This window comes from Ascidiella aspersa, chromosome 4 (genome assembly GCF_963924565.1).
Source record: "Ascidiella aspersa chromosome 4, kaAscAspe10.2, whole genome shotgun sequence".
NCBI classification, from domain to species: Eukaryota; Metazoa; Chordata; class Ascidiacea; order Phlebobranchia; family Ascidiidae; genus Ascidiella; species Ascidiella aspersa.
Genome location: NC_139450.1, coordinates 30,070,318 through 30,089,013, shown reverse-complemented (window position 1 = coordinate 30,089,013; position 18,696 = coordinate 30,070,318). Strand labels below are relative to the sequence as shown.

At 37.6% G+C, this 18,696-nt stretch overlaps 2 protein-coding genes across 2 annotated transcripts; both read left to right on the top strand.

Moving 5' to 3' along the window:
• The first annotated feature begins 340 nt into the window (after window positions 1-340).
• Window positions 341-12,367, top strand: LOC146157408 (uncharacterized). Its single transcript, XM_083388206.1, has 10 exons — window positions 341-426; window positions 5,477-5,551; window positions 6,232-6,299; window positions 6,430-6,514; window positions 7,590-7,798; window positions 8,726-8,861; window positions 9,692-9,903; window positions 10,090-10,204; window positions 11,249-11,438; window positions 11,730-12,367. The coding sequence occupies exons 1-10, from the start codon at window positions 357-359 to the stop codon at window positions 11,824-11,826; spliced, it is 1,257 nt and encodes a 418-aa protein (XP_083244332.1). The 5' UTR covers window positions 341-356; the 3' UTR covers window positions 11,827-12,367.
• A 1,186-nt stretch (window positions 12,368-13,553) lies between these two features.
• On the top strand, window positions 13,554-16,724 carry LOC146157407 (visinin-like protein 1). Its single transcript, XM_083388205.1, has 3 exons — window positions 13,554-13,765; window positions 15,152-15,320; window positions 16,482-16,724. Exons 1-3 carry the CDS (start codon window positions 13,554-13,556, stop codon window positions 16,722-16,724), a joined length of 624 nt encoding a protein of 207 aa, XP_083244331.1.
• Window positions 16,725-18,696: the final 1,972 nt, after the last annotated feature.

Sequence of the window (18,696 nt, the reverse complement as noted above, 5' to 3'; positions counted from 1 at the left end):
ACACTAAAAGCTTGCTCTAATTTTTAATGTTTGAGAAGGTCGTCAACCGGCCCTACCTACAGCAACCAAATAAAAAGTTAATAAGCAACAATTAAAAGGAATAGTTTGTCATTTGTAACCCAATGAGTAACATCGAAACAGTGTGGTTTGAAGACTGGTATTTAGCGTTTTAAACACTTTTTAAGTGTAGGAAGTCAGAACAAATCGTGTCTTAGCACTTAAACACCAAATTATTTTTAGTGGCCAAATAAAATTAAAAAATGTTCCGTTTGGTGACGCTGTTAAGCTGTATAAATTTGGCACTGGCAGCGAACAGCTGCAGTCAGCCTATAACGCCGTACATTGTCGGAGCTATAATGGTGACTATGGCCGTCTTTCTGATGCTTCTAGCGCTCTATCTAGCTTTCAGGCGAAACTGGAAAACAGGTAGGACAAAATTTGTTTGTCTTTTTGTTTGAAAGACATGGATTTATCGTTAGCGGGCGGCTTTGGCCAATCATCAGTTGTAAATGACGATATACAGCCTTGTAGTTATACATGAGTATATAGCATTCTGTGATGCCAAGTAACAGCCTGAAGAGTTTCACAATTAAATCTTTGTTTACGTTAGGTCTTTCTCCCTTTAGGAAAAGACCGGTATTCATAAACAAGTATAAACTGTACGGTATTGAACTGTCGAAACATAATTCGAATGTATTACGCTGACTACTATCAATTGCTTGCGGCCCCAAATATCAACTAAACATTTAAAAAAAAGAGTTGAAAGCTTCTTCTTTTATTGTAAAAAGTGGGTAATATAACATAATGTAGCAATTGATGCTAGCTGTTCCAAAAAATTGAATCTTATAAACTGTTGCGTAAACAATTGTCGACAGAAAACGTAGCCTTTGGCTACTGGCGTTTTGCCAGTAAACCTAGCCGGCAAATATTGACTGTCAGAAGCGTGTCATTCCCTCACTGTACCCTGTTCATCGGCGCTGTTTAGCTACCTTATCATTATAAACTTGTGTGGGCAAACACTCTAGCTACGACGCAAGTCGTTAAATATGTTTGCTATGTTATTAAATCACATTGAGTTTACACTGCGGTTTAGGTTTAGATGACAAAACGCCTTCGCCGCAGATTTTAAGCCACGTTTAGATACGGTTGGTCGAGTAACAAGTACGGAAGAGTGATTTAAGTGTAGGTACCGGGTTTAGCCAACACTGCAGAAGTCCAGTTACCGCGGGTTCATATAAGATCATTCTTCATGATACTAACAATACAGCCAGCGCCCCACTTTCATCCGTAGATAAGCCATTTTAGCCACGCATTGGTCTGTTGGCATCCGATTCTGATATAGATGGGAATCAATCTATCTCAGCCTGCTATCACTTTACACAACAAAAATAACTTTGTAAGTCTCACTATTTTAGCATATAGGCTTTTAAACCACTGTTTCCCGTCAAAATGTTGCAGAACACTTCTTTTAGATGCGGGGTATCTTAACCAGGTGTGCGGGGATGCTGAATCAGAAACTAAAAATGCATTACTGCAATTTATGCTTTTTCTTATAATTAAATGTAAAACTAACCCACATCTGGGAATTGTGTTATTAGTTACTTGTATAGAAATACAAAGAATGACAAAGGTTTAGTTATTCAAGCAATTTTATAAGGGGCGCGAGAATTGGTTAATAATTTAAAAGGGGTGCAGCAGGGAAAACGGTTTTAGAACCACTGTCTTATACCATTCAATTAGGCGTTCCATATTTTTTGCCTGAATGATTTTGTATCGAAGACATTTTATTCGGTGTTGCGACGTCCGGCGACAAAAGGGTTCTTCCCGTGTACTCAGCGTTTCACGCTTTGCCGCTTCACAATACAATACGCGATAAAAGTAAACTAGTTTACGCTCGGCTACCCCAAACCCGCTCAGGAACGGTATCAAAAATGAGGGTTCGAAATAAATTTATCGAAAGGACGCACTTAAGATACTGTGTATGGTCGTTGATTTGTAACAAGATGTTTTAGCAGTTTTCGAAAAGGAAATTGCATCAAAATGAATATGGAGTTAAAAAGATAATAAAAATAATTCTTTACCCACCTGAACCCAAACGCTAACTCGCAACCTAACCCAAACAATGTTGACAATATAACCCCCCGGTAATAATGTGGTAGGATTCTAGACCAGTGCCATTTGTTCTAATATACTTAGAAGACAAATGTATACTAGCCTACACTCAAATGGTTAGAGCTGTTATTTAAGCAAATACCTGTTATGAAATCTTTCTGTAAATGTGATCCACTGTTTTCAATCCATGGATCCCGGCTTAAAATGTGGGTCGCCAATTGATATTGTTGGTACACAGACTGCAGTAGTTCGCTTGGTTCCAATTAACGAGATTGGTTCTGGGGGAGATTCTACAAATGTTGTGCAAATTGCGCGAGAAATACGAAGCCATAATAAATCAATTCTAATGCATTTACGCCATTTGTATTATGCTTTGTTCCATTACAAAGCATTTAGTTGAGATAATTATGATGCCAAAGCTTCGTTGTTATACCTAGTATTTGGGACGACGTGAAAAGGGTTGAGAAAGCCTGGTTTATACAGATGATTAAACTACATACAGAACATACAGATTGGCACGTATTAAAATCCACGCAATACCCTGGGTAAATGTTTCAACTTACAAAATCAGCACAAAGTTTTTTACCCTTTCTTTAAAAAGCGCTGCGCAAACTCCAAAATAAAGAAACAAACAGCCATCTCAATTTCTCAAAGCTAATTCGTTGTTCGGAGTCTTTTCGATGACGTGCTACAGGGGTTTCACGGTTGGATGCGCACGATCGCGCCCGATAATAATTCCGAGAGCGGGGTCGTTTGGGAACTTTCGGCAAAAATAAAACAGCGCTGCCAACAATGCCCGCGAGAGCGCGCGAAACTGCAGCGGCGCCCACAATGTAAATGTTGACTGTGTCAGTGGGGACGAGGGTAAATTTGAACTTTTCTGCTGTCTTTATTACTGGCAAGCCAACGTTGTGTGTTGCAGTGGGACTGATCGTACAGCTCTTCAGTGCTGTTTGCCTTTAAGTAGTGCTTTCGCTTTTTCATCTATATTTAATGCTACTACGAAGTACAAAGGCCGTTGTACTGTTGGCTTGCGGTTTTTTGTGAAAGGTTTTGCGCGAATAATTGATGATTTAAGGCAGGGAAAGCTGTTGAGGTGACTGATATATCTTCAGACAGCAGCTCAGTACTGCTGTAAGCTGAGGATTTCTATAATTCAAATTTTAAAAGTATTTCGTGTGTAATTTCTACTTGCGTCACAGGCGCTTTATTTTTAAGTGTATATCACTCACACTTAAACATGTTAAATGTTTTGATTAAGAAGCTAATTTTGTCACCACGTATATTAAGTTAATAGTTCTACTTCATTAGCGAAAAACAGATTAAAACAAACTTTTAAATACCACTGAAGGTTTCCTTGATAAAGAAGGTGTATTATTAACCCCAGCCGAGCCTTATAACAACTTTTCTAGTAGTGCCTTATATTTCGGTTAGCGCCTGTCGCGCACATTCGCAGAAAGTCGTAAGAATTGCGGAAATGGTCGGATCATACGTCATATATTTTAATCGAATTTTAAAAATAAACCTCAGGCCCTCGCTGCAACGAGAAGTTGGCCTGCGGCGAATTGCAAAAGTTAACAATTTCATGGTAACTGGTTTGTTGCTGTAGCAAAACAAAGATCATTTTGTCAAAAAACTAAAATCGACGATAAACTAATTTAACGTTACTGCCAATCACGCTGTATCGGTGCAATAACTGCATGACTGTCAGGATCTTTCTATAAATCTATTTTTCATTAAGTGTGTCTGCTCTTTTGCACGCTTTAGCTTTCAGTAGGTAGTATTCGGCGTTTAAAGTTATTTAACCCAAATGTTTCATGGCACTTTTCTGGTCGTTTAACTATGGTCCTGGCTACCTGGATTTTTTTCTTGACCTCTTTTCGATCGTCATTCTGCTTGACGTCATCGGTTTGATTATGCTGACCCGGTTTCTGTGGGCAAGATGTAAGTCGGCACATTTGAATATATTTGGGTTGACGGGTTTTATGGAACACATACTTTTTATAAGTTGCGGAAAGCGCTGCTAGTCGCCATTTCAGATTTACCACCATAAGTAATTTGCTGATTTGTACACTGATTAGTACAGCGACTCCCTACTGGGGCGCAGCGGCACTCAAAGGCGCCATTTCGACTAACCAAGGTTGCCTAGAGATATTTAGGACTTTTTAACAATCTTATTAACAAATCTTTTGCTCTATTGGTAAGTTCATTGGTACAGATGCCTGTGTAGGAATACAAAAAATCGAATTGTATTTTCTGTCATTGTGTAGAATTGTTTTCTGTGGCATTTAAACCAGATAACGAAAACGCTAGTACCTGGGTACCGCTAAATAAAAACTAGTTATGAGTGGTGCCGTAAGACAAATAGGGATCCACTGCATAAGTAAAACAGCGCATTAGGTTAAATATGTTATACTATCTAAAGTTTCGGTTAAGTAATAACTATATAAAACAATGTTGTTTGGGTATCCTTTGATCGTAAAACAAGAGTGTTTTCTCCCGTAAAAGGAAGAACATGTGAATTATGTAATAACCAAACGTTTAAAAAGTTGAACTGATTTAATTTGTGTTAATAAAAGCTGTTGAGTATAAATCATGTATGTGAGCAGCAGAGACACTCCGAGTTACTCGCCGTAGCGTGAAAAATCCCGATGACGCCTTGTAGGTACAAATAGCCCAGTCGCCGTTACGGCGTCATGCTCCCTTGGGAAAAGTTGAACTTCAAAACCTTAAATCATCACAATTAGATTAAGACCCGCCAGACAAGCTATCAAGTTTTTAAAGAATCAACTCTACTTTGCCTATGCTGTGTTTATAAAGGAAAATTCCACTTGAGTTTTGATTTCCGATAGTTTGTGTGTGCTTGATAATAGCGTTCTTGTGCTGGAATTTTCGACTGGTAACGTGAACACTCATTCAGTATAACTGCAGCACTCCCACACCCACGCAAACGGTTTCTTGTGTTGCGTGTCAAGCGCGTCAAGCAATAGAGCGATATTTAAGCAGGACTTTTTAGGGCGGTCTTGCCCTTCCCCAAATTTGTCACGGTGACTAGTTTGTATAAAACCTTAAATTACTTGTCACCCGGCGCTTAATTTTTGTAAGCAACTGAACTTACATGCTATATTCAATGAAACACGCACACACATATATGTGTTGTTATTGATTTAACAACTGAGATCTGCAATGGCTTTCGGTGAACATGCTATATCTGTTTAAAATTACTAATGGTCGACCACACCTTAGTTATTTCTTACTGGACATAAAACTTTAACCATAAATGGACTAAATATTATTATAACAAAGCCAACCTAGCTTATTCAATACAAGCAATAAATGCCTAATTAAAGTATATTCTCCACAGGGGCAGTGCCAATAGAAGGGCGGAAACTTCACGGTTATGACAATGTGGATCTCGACTCCGATAGCATACAGCGAGGTAGGTCAACGCGTGTTATCGATAACGATAGTGGGCAACTGCCAGTGTTGTAAACAATACATTTTGAAATGACTTAAGTCCGAGTCAAGTCATTTCTAACATAACTTAAGTCCAAGTCAAGTCTTTTTGAATAAACAACAAGTCAAGTCCCAGTCCAAGTCATCAGTTGTGAAAGTCAAGTCCCAGTCAAGTAATAATTAGAGCAAGTCAACTTCAAGTCACGTCCTTGTCGACAAAATAAAACGATAAACTATTGAAAATAAAACGATAAACTATATATAAAACTATTCAAAATAAAACGATAAACTAATTTTTAAACTCGATTATGAGAAATAACTGAACTAAAAAATAAGGAAAACGTAACATGCACCAAGCAAATTATTTTATGTGCAAAAATTTGAATAAATAGCTCAATATTTTGAAAAAATACTTATAGAAAACACTTCATTTTAACTCAAGTCATTTGTCCGAAAGACTTAAGTCAACATAGACTCGATTTTTAAATATAATAAACAGTATCACTATTATTGCCAAGTTGTAATATTTCATATTGGAAGTCATGGGTTCTGGGAATAATATAAATTGGTATTAACTTAAACGCCCTAATTGACTTACTTTTTAGTGTTGTTTTTTAAGAGAATCTTTAAACCATATTTTTAATCTTTTTTTAACATTTGTAGACGCTCCTGATAAAGACTTGACTGACACAGCAACTCAAACAGAGGATGTCGTTATTTTGGACGCCAAGGTTGTATTAAATAAGATTATATAGTTGGTCATAGCTAATAAATATAACTTAAATAACATGAAAACTACATACTTAAATACTGCTGGTTTTTAATAGGTTTTGACTTAATTTTAAACGAAATTATGTTTAGGACATCAAGGAAATAACTTCGGACGATGGAGAGAAGACGAACGACGTGGCTGATGAGGTTGATGGAAAAACTCTCGCAGAAGAAGGTATTTCTTACATATAAGTTTCACAATGCATCAGTCAAAAAATAACCTGTGGTTCATAGTGAGTGCTGTTGTGAGTAAAATCGTCTAATGCCCGTTTAAATATTTATTCATTTTCTTAGGATGAAATCTTGCTAACCGAAAATTAAGATTAAATATAGTAAAAAACTCCTAGACAAAATAAATAGCAAGGAATACGCAAATATAAGGATGAGCGTTATAGCCACTCCTTTAGCATAATGGTGTACTTGTATGACTATTATTGCAACAAGACAATGATGCAATCAAAAAACAACCACGTGCACTGATATCACACTGCGAAAACCAGTAAAAAAAACTAAACGGAGGGAAGTTATCAAAGGATGGAGCGAAATAAATAACAACACCAAAAACACTATTTACCACGATATTTTACATTTTTTTTCTAAACAAAGTATGTTTTGTTTTTAAGTTTTGTACTTTGTTTAATCTTTATCACTTGATGTGCGACCAGAATTTTTGTATTTCACCATTCGCATTTAAGCGGATTCTTTTATTAAAAATCAATCTTACCTAATCCAGTGTTGTAATGACAAAAGCCAATGACTTGACTTAAATGTACTTGAGTCACTGTTTTCAAATAACTTGACTGGACTTCATTTGGGCAAAAATGACTTGACACCACATAAATCTTTTGGCAAATGACTTGGGTTAAAATAAAGAGTTTTTTTAGGCTTTTTTATACTATATAAAACAATCTGCTTGTCATATATTACGTTTTTTGGTATTTTTAGTTGAGTTATTGCTCGTAATCGAGTTAGTTTACCAATTTTAGTAGTTTACCGCATAATTTCCATAACAAGAACTTGACTTGGTATTGACTTGCTATAACCGAGACTTGACTCGGACTTGACTTGTTATTCGTTTACAAAGACTTGACTTGGACTTAAGTTATTTTACAAATGACTTGACTTGGATTTAAATCATTTCAAAATGACTTGTTTACAACACCGACTAACCCCATTTAACTTAACTGTCTCACAAAAAATATCAGTTATCAGAGCGTTCAGTCAACTCATCCATCCAATTATCGTCATAGTAACAGCCATGCCTTCGGTTGAGGACCTAGTCGCGAAAATCGAAGAGGAAGGAGTCCAGCAAGCTCCGGCTCCCCTAGTCCTTAAGAGGACGAAGTCTAGGAACGAGATCAGGTTTCGCTCCGGATGGAGGAAAACTGTGAAGCTGAATGACCTCATCGACGCTAACATCATCACAGAGTCACGGGTCATCGAACTCGAAGAGGAAAAGGTAATCCCTCACAAAGAGCGTTGTTTAAGTTTGACTTTGATCGTCAGAATAGATTAACAAAACTAGCAATTCAAGTCAGAGACTATCTATAGATATCTTTGTAAATGGCCGTATCATACCCACAGGCACAGTGATTTGCTACCAAGAAATTGCTACCAACGAGCATGTGCCTGTGGATAAGTTAGACTTCATCATTCATATCACATTTTCTGTTTCTTCACTCAACGTAACAAGATTGATTTCAGATGTGCTCCGCTTATTATGGCATATTGCGTCGTGTGACTCATAAATTCCGATTTTATGTGATTTATCAGTAACAGCACAGCAGTCTATCAAAGCTAGAAATTTAAGCCAGACACTATCTATAGTGTTGAAGGGTATATTTACCGTAAATATATTTCTTTCGCCGGAAAAGGCATCGTCAGAACATCTGTGTATGACCTGCATTGTTAGCTTTGCTAGACTGTTGTACTGTTACTGATAAGGAACTGGGGTCGACATTAATCTTGCAAGGGTCAAGGTGTTTTCCAATAGCACTTATTCAGTGCAGCGTTGAGTTTGATTTGAATATTACCTGATAACTTGGAATCGCATAATTTAAACTTTTCTAATGAATTTCAGTGGAGGATTTTATAAAACTGAAATTTTCAGGTTTAAGCTAATGCTTTTCGTTTCTTTATATGACGACCAGTAAGTCGCTTTATGAAGCAGTTTCCGATAAACCAATGTCGATTAGTAGACTGAAATTACAATTCCCGAATATGAGTTAGTAACATTGCTTTAGAATTTCAAACCATAATTATTTTCGAAAATAGGTAATCCAAAATCTAGCTCTAGTGTTTACATTTACAGTTTTTCCAATGTAGCTCATATGAGTATATTTTATTTTAATGTTACCCATTAAAAAACTATCTACTTTTGCCACAGGTAACTGAAGAGGAGATAGAACGCGAATTGTTGCCTTACCTGATTGGTAAATATCCTATCGCCGGTATCTACAATGACCAGACTGGCATCAAGATGTCGCTTTATGCAGCTTACAAGGAAGGAATAATTTCCAGGGGTGAGCATCGGGTTTGAGCAGAAAAAAAAAACGAGGAGCGATGACTGAGACCTGGGTTAAAAGCTAAACTATACTTGAAAAGACTTAAGATCTGGAACGAGTCTGCATAATTTTGATACAATGCAGTTGTGAAACGGTAAACAGACTCTTTTTCCAACTTTTTATAAATAATAATGTCCAAGTCGAAACGTATTTAGTTCGTTTGTTTAAAAGTTGATTTTTTGTAATTTCGGCACAAAGCCTGTTTTTTTTGTAATCTGAATAGCACTGTAGTTTATCAAAAAAATACAAAAACAAAAACACGAATATAAGCTGCGAAATTTTCTAAAAAGCAAACTTACAATTTCCTAAAGGTAGGCTACTGTTTTTCAACAATGCTATCATGAAGCATGAGGTGATTGTCGAACCTTTTGATACAAAGCAGGTAACTTAGAATAAAAAAGAAGGACCTTAATAATTGAAACCTGCACTAATTTTCAATAGCTCTGAGCCTGCTTAAGGCCCAGGCGGCCACAGTGTTGAATTATTTTTGCAATTTAAACTAGAAGGAGGTCTTTGCAGGTTGATTGCCGATTTTACAGTGAGTAAAATCAATGTTACAACAAACGAAACTGGAACAACACACATCAACTCCACACGACATAGGAAGATATAATTGGATTTATTCCACTCTAATCTTACACCAAAATTTGTAAAAGTTGAGCAAAACTCAGATACCAAAAGATTCTTAAATATCTCTCGGCACCCTTGGGCATTATAAATGGCACACAAGGATGCCGCGGCACCCTGGTTGTGAACCACTGAATTAAACCTTACCTTGTTTTTAACAGGTACAGCTCTGAGCCTGCTTGAAGCCCAGGCGGCCACAGGGAGCATTATCGACCCCATCACAGATGAGAAAATGTCGATTGAAGACGCGCTTAAGCTGAATCTACTCGACCGTGCCTTTGCCGCTGTGCTTACTCGAGCGGAACGTGCTGTGCACGGATACAAGCCGAAAGGTTCCGACGAAACCATTTCTCTCTTTCAAGCTATGAAACGCGTGAGTTTTGAAGCTACGTTTTTTGTTATATACAGTAAAAACGCCGTATTTCACCTTCCTCATTAAAAGTAACTTTAAACGCTTCATAATAATCCTAAAACTGTTGGTCATTCGATTAAAAATATGAAACATGTTTTTATCCATAGAATAGGATATATTCTACTGATTTTAAAATATTTTGTTTAGGGGTTAATTGTCGAGAATCACGGCATACGTTTGCTGGAAGCACAAATCGCCACTGGAGGCATCATTGATCCCGTTGCCAACCACAGGCTGCCGGTAGAGGTCGCATTTGAGCGAGGTAATTGAATTGTAGGCTGCTGTAAACGACAGAATATGTAGTTAGTGGAAAGTTTGAAAGAAATTCAAATTTGAAGGTCGTTTTGAATCTCTGTTTGGAAGAAGTATGTAAATTAAGAACCACAGTTACTCGTCGATAAATAACTTAAACTTGCACAAAAGTATAACTGGTTACGTAAGTATCGCACGCTCCGATTTAGATGTAGCGGTATTATAATTTAGTGATGTTGTAATCTTTGAAATACATTATTTACATTTAACTATTGTTTCGCTTAAAATATCCGAAATACTTTTCAAAATACTACAAGAATAATTCTATAGCCTTTTTTAAGCTGCTTTTTCTCCAACGATATCATTAGTACACCGGAAGCCATCGCAGATTTACCGAATATGTCGATCAATGCTGCAAGTAGAAAAACAACTAGCCTGCAGTGAGGTTCGAACTCATGACCTCTGGTCATACCGGGCCCGTCGCTCTACCAACTGGCTCAGAGAGAAGCGAGTCGAGAAACAACCATATCCCAATGCTTGCTACATTATGTTCGTATAAGCAACTTCGCATTGGTCGTGAGTTCGAACCTTACTGCAGGCTATTTGTTTCTCTACCCTGCCTCGCTTGCATAATTGATCGATAGAATCGGTGAGTCTGCGATGGCTTTCGGTGTACCAATCATACGTAAGCCGTAATCGTTGGTCAAAAATCAGCTTCAGAAGGGCTAGATCAAAGTTGTTGAACACATATGTGTGTCATCTTTCCTTGAACAATCATATAGTACTGTAGATCCCCTTCAATGTGAAGTTGCTTGCACTAACAGTATGTGGCAAGCATTAGCGCACGGTTGTTTGTCGATTCGCTCCCCTCTGAGCCTGTGTAGGTCAGTTGGTAGAACGACGTTTAGCGCTTAACCGGAGGTCGTGAGTTCGAACCGCACTGCAGACTGGTTGTTTTTCTGGCCCGCTTTGCTTGCATAATTGATCGACATATTAGGGGAAACTTTGATGACTTCTGTACTACCAAAGCTATCCGGACTTTTCGATATTTCAGGACTCTTCGACGAGCGACTTCACGAGACGCTGGACGACCCCAGTGACGACACAAAGGGATTTCTGGATCCGAATACCAACGAGAACCTCACGTACTTGGAGCTGCTTCAGCGATGCGTGGAGGACCCGGACACGAAACTTCTTCTTCTTCCCTTGGTCAAAGCTGAGGAGGTGGCCCTCTACAAAAACAAGTCGGTGTTTTTTGTGTTTTAATAAATGTTTTTAGGTTTTTTGTATCGGTAAACATAAGATCTCGTAGATATAAAAACTGTTGCTACCAGGCATATAATAAATCAAAATACAGCTCCTCTGGTAGTTCTTAACCAACCTTTTATTCTAATCTTTTTTTCCTATTTTTTATTGATGTTAAATCTAATTTTTGTTTTTTGAAAACATTGTAGCAGTTTTATTACACAAACCACAGAAACCCATCAAACTTTTTTATGTGTTTTTAAAGTTTTAATTTTAAATTACTTTTCTAGGCAAATACGCCGGGAATCATTGCGAAAGAGAATTACGTCATCTGGAAGTACTTTGAGTAGGACGACATCCAGCGGCAGCGACTACGACTTTTCATAGAGTTCTTATAAACATTAATTTTTTCAAACCATATATGCGATGTTTTAACATGTGTAGGTGTCAGCATATTTAAACCATTTATTACAACTTATATCTTACTATTTTGATTATTGTCGATGCAAAACTACTATACACAAATGGCGAACCAATGAAGATTAAGCAAGCTTGAAGAATGTTTTTGTTCATGAAATAACATTTGATATACATATATATCAGCACGTAACCATTTATTAGGCAACTTACCCACTATTCTACTTGTATCAATATGCCTTAAAATATGTTTTGCACAAAATATTTACTAAACTATCGTGTTTGTAAAGTTTGTTTTGTTATAGATAAAGTGTTTCCACAGGCCTTGTAAAACAGACATTTTGTGGTTTATGTAAATGTCTTTAATGCAGTCCCCTATTTCACAGCACACTGCCTTGGTGCATTTTTCTCGTTTTCTGCTTGTAACGCACCTTTTACCCTATTTTGCAAAGCAGCCAGTAACCTGCTATACACGGTCGACCATATTAAATCAAGAACAATAACCTCGTTACGAACCTGTGTAAAATATATGGGTGTCTATACACTTGTGAGTTACAAGCCACAAGTTGTGACATTCATTAGATATATAACACAAACGTATGTACGGTTAATGTATGTAACACAAACGTCGATGGTTATGTGCGTTCGTATTAAAATAGTAGCTTTTAGGATCACGTTGAGCGAACTGTTTATTTTCAAAATTAAAAACCACGCTAAATCCTAATCCAGCTTTAAAAAAACTGGTGTCCGAAAATTTTATTAAAGGGATAAATGCAAAAATCACCAACTTTTAAGAATTCGTCCCTTTTCCACAAGAACAAGACTAGTATACAACATAGCACTTGGCCATTATGTAACAGAATGTCGAAAAACCAAGGCGCTGTAGATTTGTAGAAGACTGATTTGCCGCAAAACCCATTCAGTTCGAGTTACGCGAGATTAAAAACGCCGACGTTGATTGCGCTCTCATAATAATCTGACAAATCCGTCGATTGGAGATTGGTGATTGTGTGGCTTAGCTCGTTGGGATTACAACACCACATTTTCCACTTTTACATGTTAGCGTGGTGTTGCTGGGCTCCTACAGGTCAATAGCTTCAGTATTAAGCGTATACATATAGTCACCAACTACAGGTTTTCCTTGAAAGTTGTGAGACGTGATTTATAAATATTACCGACGTATTGTAGAACTGCAATGGAAGTTTTCCACACAACTTTTCAGAAGGTTTTTAATCCATTTGACCTTGGGATCACGTTAGTAGTGTTTAGTCTTGGTTGATAACCGTTCAGCAGAAACTGAGCGAACACTATTATTTGATAACTAAACAACTTAAGGCTGTCGTCTAAATATGCCTAAATGCTCCAACATTCTCTTAGGAGTGTGGCGTGTATTTTTTTTCCACGCTTGTTGAGCTCAAACCCCCGGATCGATTTTGTGAAACGAGCAAAGCCAACTTGAAATGTTGAATATTTGACGGGTGAAATCGACTGTGAGGATAGGCTAAGAAGCGAAAGCCGCCCACTTGTCCACAAAGCAGTGATGAAAAAGGTCGATCAAAGCTTTAACAAGTGCAAAGCGGATTAGGGACGCGTTTCAACCGAAAGACAGTCAATAAAGTCCGGCTGGGCGCAGAGCTACGACGTTGTTCCATCCAGCAGTTTGTCAGCATAGCACAGCGAGAACTCAAGTTAATAACATGGGCCAGAAAAAGAGCAAAATCGTCCGAGCGCCCGACTTTTCTGACCTGGTGCGTTGCACGCAGTACACAGCCAGCGAGATTACAGAATGGTATGAGTCGTTTATGCGCGACTGTCCCACCGGTATGCTGAGTTTGACGGAGTTTCAGAATCTGTACGCCGAGGTCTTTCCCAGCGTCGACTCTTCCGGCTACGCGGAGAGGATTTTCAGGTGGGTTTGCTGTTCGAACTGTGCGTTTATTTTTGCCGAAAAACTGCATAAAATGCACAACTATTGTAATAAGACCCAAATTGCCGCCCCTTGGGTTTAAAAGATTTTTTTTTGTAAATTTTGTAAATACTTTTAATAATGTAAATACTCTTTTAAATAAGGATTTTTTTATTATATTTTAAATGGCGACTAAAAACTTTGTGTGTATGAAGTATGATATTCCTGGGATGTTATCTCAATTAAATAAGCTTGTTGTGTTCTTAATCATTTTAAGGAAGGCTTTCTCATGTTTTAAATGGCGACTAAAAACTTGTGTGAATGAACCATGGTATTCCTGGGCTGTTATCTAAATTATATCGTCGGTATTATACAGTAAGTGTAACAAGATATAAACGTTTTTTTGTTTTTGAAGGTTAAAGTTTTGTCAAAAGTTGACCTGGCTGTTCTTTTTCAATTGACCCCGCTAGACTTGTGTCTTTTTCTATTATTTTTAATCTCAAATATATGAGTTTAGAGCAAATGGAGGGAAACACACAATAAGACCTAAAGCAAAATAATATATAAAACCGTAGTATTAAGATCAACGACATAATAAAGCCAAATATGCCGTAATATCCGCAACAGAATAATAACCTAATTGTGTGATTAAGACAGACACAAACCTGTCGGAATGAGTTTTAAATTTATCGGAATAATGACTAATAGGCCAGACTAACTCCTACAAATGTAGGAAAAGGGTATGAGACGATCGGGGGTCATGGGTCTGGCATCGGCCGGTATGGTGTCGACGTTTGGGCGCCCTAGTTTTAATGGTGCGGTTAGGGCGCCGCTGTTTTGGCTACAGATTTTGGGGGTTGTTTGGAGTTATTGGTAGGTAATGGGTTTGCGTTGAAATTATTAGGGAAGTTAGTTAAGTACTTAAGGGTTTGGGGCTAGGTAAAATGTTGTATAGGCATAATTCTGGCCATTTAGGTGTTATTCCGACGGTTTAGGTCTTCATCCGATTTTTTTTGTATTACAACTATAAGGTATTAGTGCTATTTTGGTTTTATTCTGAAGTGTGTTTTATTCCGACGTTGATGTTGTTCTTATTTTGGTCTTATGGCTGGAGTCCGAATGTAGATTAATATTCTAGTTCTAGCATATTAATGCATGGCATACGTTCATTGCCGATCAAATTACTGCTGCTCGAAAACATATGTTTTACCCCTTTTTTAAAGGTTTAAATACAGCTGTCGAAATTGCCTACAGATATATACAAGGAAAAACATTTTGTATTTATTATTTGAGCGTCTTAGCATAACATGTATAATAATTGCAACTCCCATTTTAAAGCGGTAACCCCCTTTCCGACAGCACCGCTATAATACTCTTGTTTTTTGTCAGATCGTTCGACACGTCGGGTGACGGTATCATGGATTTTCGTGAGTTCATGTGTGCCCTCTCGATAACCTGCCGGGGTACGTTTGAGGAGCGGATTCACTGGACCTTCAGCATGTACGATCTTGACAACGACGGCAGCGTTACTTTGTCTGAACTGGAAGACATGATGAAGGTTGGAGTTTTTACTTTATTGTATACAAACACCGATTTTCCTCTAGAATAGACCGAAAGGTTTTTTTTTTGTATGAATAGTGTTGCGGCGGATTTAGGTGAGCTATCTATACCAGGGGTCGGCAATATTTTGCTAGTCGCGGGCCAAACCAAACTAAGTCGGTTCGCCACGGGTCGTAATAAGTTCCACTAACAATTTTGTTATAGAAACGTGTGGCTTTTATAAGCACTCTTAATCAGGGTCGGACCCAAATGTTTTATGCAATTGAAAATAAGCCTAATTTTACTAAAAAAGTAGCAACGCACGAAACTCGAATAAAAAAGCATTTGTTTGGTTAAAATTGGCAAACCTTTTTATTTGCAAGAAGACGTGACCGATTGCGCACATAAAACATGCACATATTTCTTATACTCCTGTCTTATACAAAAGGTCTATGACCATAGACTGTCCTCAAAACTTGGAAAAAGTTTGTGATTTAATCTCGACAAAGTAGGTTTTGGTAAAGTGGCCAAAAACATCTGAACGCGGAAAATAAAAAATCAAGTGAATAGGACATCACCATGTCTTGAAACACAAGAAGCCTCGGTATCCTGTAAATCGAAGAAAGCAAAGAGTTTAGCCAATTACTGGCTGTTAGCGTTGGCATTGCTATATGTGAGAAGAAACGTTGCTGGACTCCATTTGGAAATGTTTTAACAAGTCATTTTAAAACGACTTAAGTCCCAGTCAAGTCTTTTGTACAATAACTTTAGTTCAAGTCAAGTATTTTGCAAAAATAAACAAGTCAAGTCCCAGCCAAGTCATTATTAAAGCAAGTCAACTTCCATGTCAATTCATTGACATAAAAATAAAGCGCAAACTATTTAAATTGGTAAACTTGTCCGATTATGAGCAATAACTCAACTCAAAATAACGAAAACGCAATGCACAACAAGCAAATTGTTTTAAGTGCAAAATTTGAAATTAAAATCCGAATTATATTAACAAATATTTGATAAAAACACGTAATTTAAACCCTATCTATTTGACACAATGACATAAGTACAAGTCAAGTAATTTGTGCACAAGACTCAAGTCAAGTGAAGTCAAGTCATTTGAAAACAGTAGCTTGTCAGTACAACACTGCCATTTGATATCTTATTGAACAGCTTTTCTCCACAGAACATTTACAGTTTGCTGGGCGAGGACCTGGTGGCAAAGGCGCTCACCGACCGCCTAACGGCCAAGCAGAGGGCCAGGGGTATTTTTGACGTCATGGACAAGAACATGGACGGCAAAGTGAGCTACCGTGAGTACTACAGGGTGGCCACCAGTGATCCGGACATTGTTCTCCTGCTCAAGGCGACTTCCAACGGTCCTTGTCGCATTCCTAGCGTTGATGAGGAGGAGGAAGAAGAAGAATAAAAACAGCGAAGAGGAAATCTGGCGAAATTGAGCGCGGTTCCACGCTTTTGGAGTTTCGTTTTTTTTACTTGTGTACAGTTGAGCCCTGATCAGCAAAAAAATTCATTGAGGCTGTAGGACTCCATCCATAAGATCAACATCAACGTCGAAATAAAACACACTTCTGAATAAGACCAAAATAGCACTAATATCTAATAGTCGTAATACAAAAAATCGTATTAGGACCTAAACCGTCGAAATAACACCTAATTGGCCAGAATCAGGCCTATAGGCCTACAACATTTTAGCTAATCCCAAACCTTACCCAAAATACATCAAAACCTCCCCTAACAATCTTAACCCTAACCCATTACCCATTAATAACCCGAAACAGCCCAAAAACTCCGGTGCAAAAATAGCGCCGCCATTCAAACTAGGGCGCTCAAACGTCGACACCAAAACGGCCGATGCCAGACCCATAGCTCCTAAACGTCCCATACCCTCTCCCTACAGTTTTGGACGTTACTTTGGCCTTTTGGCACTTATTCCGATGAATTTAGGACTTATTGCGACAGATTTATGTCCTATTCAGACGACGAAGTTATTATTCTGTAGCGAATATGGCGTATTTGGCGTTGGTCCTAATACTATGGTTTTATAGATTTTCCTGCTTTAGTATTATTGCTTTTTAGGTCTTATTGTGTGTTCCCAGTCTGTATTCACTTGGACTTAGCAGTTTGGCCACTTAATTTATGCTGAAGTCCAAATCGATAGGGGCTGGATCTTTCCGCTCACAACTTCTGTTTTTTTATTCGGACAATTTATTTTATTTTATCGATTTGACGACAATCAGTTGTCAGCCGGAGACTGAAAAGTGTCTTTGACCGTGGCACCGTTTCCTGTGAGTAAAACGCCGGACTGCTAATTTGCACCAACACGTAGTTGGAAAGTCAACACGGCTTGTATATACATAAATAGCGCCGTGTATTTAATTGTCGGTAAAAGTTCAACGTTACAGGGCAATGAATAAACTATAAACACAGAACTTAGTGAACCGATAATCAGTTTGTTTTGATGTTATATGATAAATATATTTCGCTACAAAAAGCATCATCCTAATTTCGAAAGAATCATGTCGAATTAAGATAAGCGAAATTACTTATCATATAATATTCAAACAAACAGTGTTTTGGTTACTAAGTTCTGTACTTAGTTAAATCTTCATTGATGCGAAGCTAGAATCGTTTGTTTTCGCCATTCGGATTTAGGCAGATTCTGTTATTCGAAAGAAAGTTCTGATTACAGGGCGAAGGAACGTATTTGGTAATTAAATTTATCGTATGCTGGTGATTAGATTTATTTTCTAGAGATTAATTTCCAAATTTTACACGTTTTGTGATAAAAAGTTTTAAATAGGGGACGGCTTCAGATCATTTTATTTGCTTTTTACCCTAGTGCTAAGAAAACAACTATTCTACCTATACCATAATGAAAGCGCGAAAGTTTTTTTTTCATTTTCTGCGCATAAATCTAATACTATATTTAAAACAGGTTCCTCTGGCAATATATATTATTTTCTACCTACGCTGTGAATTTTGAACGCGTCTCGCACATTTTTATCCCCTTTTTTCTTTGTGTGATTTTACTTTGCGCCCTGTTGGCTTTGTGTGTCAGTCCCTGACGAAGGCTTGTCGGATAGTGAGCCGAAACGTTGGTACAAAATAATATATACTGCCGGAGGAACCTGTATTAAATATACTATGCCTGGTAGCAACAGCATATTCATAAATCTAATACTTTTTTCTAATATGCTGGTACAAGTTAGATAATAATTTATTGGCTTGGTTAAAAATAAAATGTTAAAAAACTTAAAGATGTAATTTACCGTATAAAAGAGACTTGTCAAAACTTTAACAAGCACTATATTGTCAAGCACTTTAATTTCTGGGATAAGATAAATGGGTATGTCAGTATAGAAGGGCGTATCTTTATG